This window comes from Fulmarus glacialis, unplaced genomic scaffold (genome assembly GCF_000690835.1).
Source record: "Fulmarus glacialis isolate BGI_N327 unplaced genomic scaffold, ASM69083v1 scaffold28214, whole genome shotgun sequence".
Taxonomy (NCBI): Eukaryota; Metazoa; Chordata; class Aves; order Procellariiformes; family Procellariidae; genus Fulmarus; species Fulmarus glacialis.
Window position 1 is genome coordinate 22,577 of NW_009210323.1, and position 6,316 is coordinate 28,892.

Sequence of the window (6,316 nt, forward strand, 5' to 3'; positions counted from 1 at the left end):
GCAGGACAGGAAAAGTCCGAGGGCTGCGCTAAGCTACTCCCGCTACCAGGAATCCCAAGCAGCTGAAAATGCAAGTCAGCCAAATCCCCTTTTTCTGGGCTACAGTAAAGGCATGGAGGGGAAATCTCTACTGGCGTTGTGCTGTCAGGGAGATCCCTTTTGGTTTTGTGCTACTGTAGGGTCATGGTGCTACTTACTCTCTCCAGCCTCCTACTTTATGGCCCACTAGACTAGCAGGACAGCCTAAGGCAACGGCACTGCATCAGCAAACCTGGCTTTACATATCTAGTTGGAGAAAGCGCTACGCAGGGAGGGTGCTAAATACCTTTCCAAACAGAATTCATCTTCTGCCTGCATCTGCTTTGGAACCATAGAGCATTTCCAAGCTGGAGAAAAATCCAAACACCTCATGTAGAAGCACCTTTCCCTTGGATTTTTATTATCATCATCATAATTTTTAAGAATATATTTTGTACCGAAACACTGTCAGCATTCTTTATACAATGGAAAATGACACAGTCATCATGTATCATATGAAAGAGTAAAAACAGAGCAAGACAGGAACATTTCATCTGGAGTACAAATAGAATCTGATGTACAACTTAAAAGCCACACACCAGATAAAAAGATCATCTGGAAAACAACAGGTTCTCTCTTAATTTGGAAAAAGGAGGAAAAGTCAGGGAATGTCAATGTTAAGGCTAAAAATTCCATTTTTAACTTGTATTTTGTAGGTGGCAGCCCGATTCTTAACTCATCTGCAGCAGCAGCAACACCCCCCTGGCTTTACAAAAGAGATTTGCACTTGCATGAAATAATAATCAGGCTTCTATGCTCGGAGGACTCTGATTGACCTCAACAGGCTTTGGACTAGAGCCACAGTTGGAATTTCAGCTTGCAGTCTAAGGCTTCTTAACTGCAGGCCAAATTAGCGCAAAATGAGGCTTTGCAACTGGCATTCTACCCTTAACTTTGGATATTCCAGTTCTGGTTGCTTTAAACCACAGCTTTATTACAAGTTTAACATAGTTCTGTTTGTGAGATTCTTCTCTCTCTCTCTTTTTTTTTTTTTTTAAATACTGTGCTACAAAGGATGTTTTTGTATTCTGTGTCTTAGAAAGTCCCTATATTACATGTTTTCAAAATTGCCTAAATATATGTTTATATCATGATTATAACTACTCAGAAAGACTTGCTATAGTCTATTGTGAGCAGCCAAGGAAAAAAGTGTATTTAGTCCTAAAGAAGTCAAGAAAAGTGGCTGTGTTCATTTATAGTGTAGCGCAATGACTGTGTTTATACAGCTATACCTACTATTTAAAAAGCTACTTGAGAAGTTATTATTCATGTGCAGTAGCTGATTTTCAAGCATTAATAACTTGGCTGTCTAGACAAGTTTTAATTGTCATATCAAAGGCCGAATATGTTCTCAAACAAGTGCAAAAAATCTCCCATCTCCCTTGGAAAGAGGTTGGTTCTCTTTCTGAACTAAGAGACTGCCAAATTTAACTTTTTCTCAGGTTATAAAAGTACAGTTAAACCTACAAATTTGCTGTTTAAGTTTTTAAAACGGATCAACTTTAACTCAAACCTATCCTGTGCAGCAAAGTTAGTAAGCCCTGAAAAACAGTTTCTAGTGAATATGCAAAGAGTTCCCCCCACCCCCACCAACTACCATGCCCACATTTTCCCAGGGCCTAGAGGGCTCCATTAAAATGTAACTAAATGTTCAATAGGAAACATGATTTTTCAAGAATCGTATGTAAAGTTTACCCAAAGAACCTAAGACATTTTGTACATTCAAAATGTTTACACTTTGCTGTTCTTAACCATCAGTAAGATTGTTCATTTTTACTAATAATACATACAATGAGTATAAATAAATAAACTACAGATAAGCTTTAAAAATTGTATTAACAATACATTGTGCAAAAACTCGTAACGATCTACATTCTATGCAAATACCCTGACTAAAATATACAGGCTGTGTCCTCACACCCTCATTCAGTTTTTGCACAGTCCTTGGGCCAAATCAGCGGCTGGGAGCAATCAGGAAAATTCCATTGCAAGCCATGGAGGTAATGCTGATTTACACCAGCAGAAGAGCTGACCCCTGGGCGTGTGCAAAAATCCCATAGAAATCAGTGGGAATTGTGCTTGACTAAGGACTAGACAGTTTGATTGTACCCCGTTAAAGTGAGTGGGAGTTTTGCCATTGATTTCCATGGAACCAGGCTCAGGCCCCGGGTAAGGACATCAGCACGTGGCCCTATGTTGTGCTACACTACTCCACTTCAGTGCAGAAACAGTATTTGCAAAAGAAAACTTTTTTTTGTTGTCACTGCTGTTCGGTTTTAGCGCTGCATTTCAGAAATTGCCTTTCTGTGAGATTTGAAACAAGACTGCAAGTCTTTCTGAATCCATTCCAATTAGCTTATCCAGCACAGGTGGGCTATTCTGATCCAAGAAAAATGGCTCAATGTCTATTAACCAACAATGTTCTTCATTAGGATAAACAACAGCCCGGTTCATCGGCACAGGAGTGAAGAACTGCAAGCGGAAAAGGAACGGGGCAGCCTTCCTACCATAGCTGTGTCCAGAGCCGGCTGTCACTTCTCCAAACGGACGATGGCACCTGAGCCGGTTTGGAATCTGCAGTCCTAAAAAGCTCAGCCAAGTTTTGTAAGCTGAAGATCTCCATTTATCTTTATCGTGTCAATTGCTGACAGTGTTTCAATACGGTGGTAAAAATCAAAAAGCTGATGTCCATCCACAAATATTCTAAAACGGGGATGCTCGCAAAGTATCTCAACCTGTAAAAATAAAATGATGAAGCATGTTGTTCAGTGTAACTGGGAAGTTACTTCACAGAATACAAAAAGCACTCCATTAGCCTTCAGGTAGTGTTGATGCGGTTACACATTTTGCTACTTATGTGCCACTTAACAGGCAGGGCTGAGACCAGTTTGCCTCCATGACACCAAGTTACACTATGATGGATCTGGTCTTACTTCACAGGGACGTTAATCCAATCTCACACTGTCATGACAGGAAGGACTCTGGAACCCAGTCCCACTGGCATCGGGGGGGGGGTCCCTCTTGGAATAATGCCAGAAACAGACTCAAACTGCTAATTACAGGGGGAAGAAATTGTATCTCCAACCCAAATCTTGCATTCCTTGCTACAGAATTTTTTTTGCTGCAGAATGAGGGGACAGTTCCCTCTGCAATGCTTTCCACACTTCCATTAATTTACTGGAAGGGAGCAAACACAAGAGGAGGGATAGATTTGCCCTCCCCCCCCCTCATACTCACACAGCTGCTGCAAAACTAAAAAGCCTTCACTACTGTGGCTGCAGACAGCCCGGGACTCCCTGTTGGACTAGACTCCATGCTGGGGCTGCAGTGAGGGAAATGCGGTGCAGGATGGCTTGAATTCAGCTAGGCAGTTCGCACGAGGCACAAACAGGATCAGGGAGGGCCACAGCTCATCCCTCCTCCTACAGCCCTGCAGAAATGCTCTGGAAAAGCAACAAAGCCTGGAGCTGAACAGGCTTGGACAGGTCAGGAGATTCCTGATGTTAGGGGTGGCTTGAGAAGATGCCCTGTAGTTAAGCTTTGCTGCAGCTGCCCCGGCAGGAAGCAGGGATACGAGGGCACAGAACATGCGCTTCTCGTACAGGCCCTCGGAGACCTCCAGGTCCAGACAGGCTAAGAAGAAAATCTGCAGGGAAGCCACATGTAAATCCTGGGTCATTTCAAGAGGCTGGTAGTCTGGAGTGAAGTGCTGCTTCCAGGCACTTGACTGTGCTGCTATTACAGCGTATAAAAATGGGAACGGGGCCAGTGATAAACTGAGTGAGCCAAAGCCTGACTGACTTAGGGCACGTTGCAGTGGGAGAAGCAGCAGCAGACAGTCCAGGAGAGCTTAAGCTCCTGGGGACCTGGTAGCACACCACATAACAGGGAAGCGCCTGTGCTGCCACGTCGCTCCTGTGTCACTGCGGCAGGCGCATCCAGCCTTAGGCCTTGTTATGTAAAAGATATGGTTAGCCTCAACACTGCTTACGATCCATGTCAGATCACCCTGGGCCACGCCAGAACGATAATTGGACTGGATCACAAGTAATTGGCAAGAACACTTAATAGTCTAATTCATTCAGTGAGAGGGAGACCATCAAAGGTACAAAGTCAATTGGGAGCCTAAATTCCATTTGTGCAGTTGGGGAAAAAAGAGGGAAAAAAAAAAGAAGAAAAAGAACAACAACTCCCTTTCTATAGTATCTCATGCCAAACATGCAATATTGCTGTCCTCGAACGTCAACTGTCATTAGTGGGACACCCACAAAACATGCTCTGGGTAATTTGTCTGGCTTGTCTGAGGGCCCAGCCACCACCCACCGCAGCCGGCAGTATAACCCTCTCAGCCAGAGCAGGACCAAGCCTCCAAGCCCTTTCAAGTGCATTTCCCACACGCACCAAAGGGTGTTGCCAGTTCTGATGGGAGAGTTTGTAGAAGCAAGTAGAGCGCAACCAATGCGCAGCAAAACCAGTCATAAACACCCTCTCAAAGCCCAAGCATCTGGGGAGACAGTGAGCTTTTGGGGTTGGGGGAGATTATCTTGGGGGCAAGAAGGATTAAGAGAGTTTGGCAGCTGGTCAGAGCATTGGCATTTAGCAGAGGGGCCAGCGAGGTTTCGTAAGAGGGGCGGGGAGGAGGAGGAGGGTTTTTCTGGGTCAGCCGCATGGAGAAGGCATGCAGCCTTTTTTCCTCAACGTTGTGAAGCCGCTGAGAGAGAAGCAGCCCTCTGCAGCTGCATACATTCTTAGTCCTGATTTGCAAAGACATCTTCACATAACCATAAACACTACAGATGGGAATTTGCTTCTAGGTCAATCCAGTCCATCCCTTGCACCACAGCATTTCCACGTACACCATTTTCAAGTGACTACAGACTTAAATTTGACAGGAGATTTAATCCTAGGGTTCAGAAAAGAATACCACTATTGCTTAGCTGTTTAATCTGCTAACACGAAGGGCTATGGTCAACCTCAGCGTAACATCCCTGGAGACAAAGGATGAACAAGATCCTTATTAGCTGCACTAAATTGCAAACACTATGTCCATTAAAAAAGCCATCAAAACATATGGCAGTCCCACAAAGTATTTACATTCTTCAGTAATAACTTGTAATGCACTAATAACATAGAGGTACTTTTTAATTTATAGCTATAAAACTAAGCTGAGGAAGTGTGCTTCATCACACGGTATTACAACCTCCGACTTGTCATAGCACCGCGGTGAGGTGTTCACAGCCCCATCCGAACTGCCTGCAGTCGCAGGCAGCACCGGGACTCCGCGCAACTTCTGATCGATACAAACAATCCGGCAACCGGTGTCTCAACCAGAGAAGTGTGGGCTACACTGTGATTTCCCGAGAGGCAAGTCAGGTTCTGCTACGACTCTGATCATATTACACTTTATCAGATACGGCGCATGCCACTGTCATCCTGGTACTCACCCTAAAAGGCTGGTCTGGTATAAATGGAAAGTAAGGAATAGACGATTGCTCTTCCCCCCATTCGCCGGCTACACATGAGTTTCTGACAAACTGTCTGTCTGTAAACACGGCTTTCAGTTCAATAGCTACATCCGCAGGAGGATCTTCCGACTCCCCGCAAGTCAGACTGATGCCAAAGCTGCAACACAAACAGAATGGCTCTCCTTCAGCCAGAAACAAGCAAATAAGCCCCAAATGCCGCCGGTTTCATTTCTCAGCTTATTAAAGCCATTGATAGAATAGCAGCATGGGGAGGGGTGACAGCTCAGGTCGTTCGGGGAATGCTCTGAAAGCTCAGCAGGGACAAGAACATGGTTATAGCATATATATATGTGTGTGTGTGTGTGTGTGTGCATGTGCATGTTCATATGCTCTATATGCTCCTTTACTCCCAAGTGAAATGTTGGGAAACAGGCTCCTTTAAAGAAATGCCCCCTCTATGGGTCAAAGGAGAAATCAGCACGCTATATTTAAAATGATAAAAATAATCCCCCTCTAGAAAGGAGGGATCCGTGTGTATGTGTGTGTTTGTGCGTGTGGCCTCCCCCCCTCGCCCCCTCCCCCCCGGGCCCAGCGCCCCCGGGGCGGGCAGCCCTGCCCGGGTGTTACCTCTCGGGGTTGAGGTCCACTATGGCCATAACTAAGATCTTCTTTCCCGGCCTCATTCCTCCTTTGATGTGCCCACAGAAGGGGACGATCTGGAAAGGACAGGGGGGAGGGTGGCGAGGGTCACTCGGCATCAGTAGCGGCCGCCG

The 6,316-nt window shown here is 45.3% G+C and overlaps 1 protein-coding gene across 1 annotated transcript; it reads right to left on the minus strand.

The window, feature by feature from the left end:
* Positions 1-418: 418 nt before the first annotated feature.
* Positions 419-6,265, minus strand: LGALSL (lectin, galactoside-binding-like). The gene is made up of 3 exons (XM_009577143.1): positions 6,171-6,265; positions 5,523-5,700; positions 419-2,813 (listed from the first exon to the last, which is right to left on the minus strand). The coding sequence occupies exons 1-3, from the start codon at positions 6,224-6,226 to the stop codon at positions 2,670-2,672; spliced, it is 378 nt and encodes a 125-aa protein (XP_009575438.1). The 5' UTR covers positions 6,227-6,265; the 3' UTR covers positions 419-2,669.
* Between the last annotated feature and the right edge of the window lie 51 nt (positions 6,266-6,316).

Excerpts from the sequence above, each read along its gene's own strand:
- LGALSL (XM_009577143.1), bottom strand. The coding sequence starts at position 6,226 with ATGAGGCCGGGAAAGAAGATCTTAGTTATGGCCATAGTGGACCTCAAC. Across the intron at positions 5,701-6,170 it reads GTGGACCTCAACCCCGAGAG|CTTTGGCATCAGTCTGACTT; the intron begins GTAACACCCGGG and ends TTTGTGTTGCAG. Across the intron at positions 2,814-5,522 it reads TACCAGACCAGCCTTTTAGG|GTTGAGATACTTTGCGAGCA; the intron begins GTGAGTACCAGG and ends TTATTTTTACAG.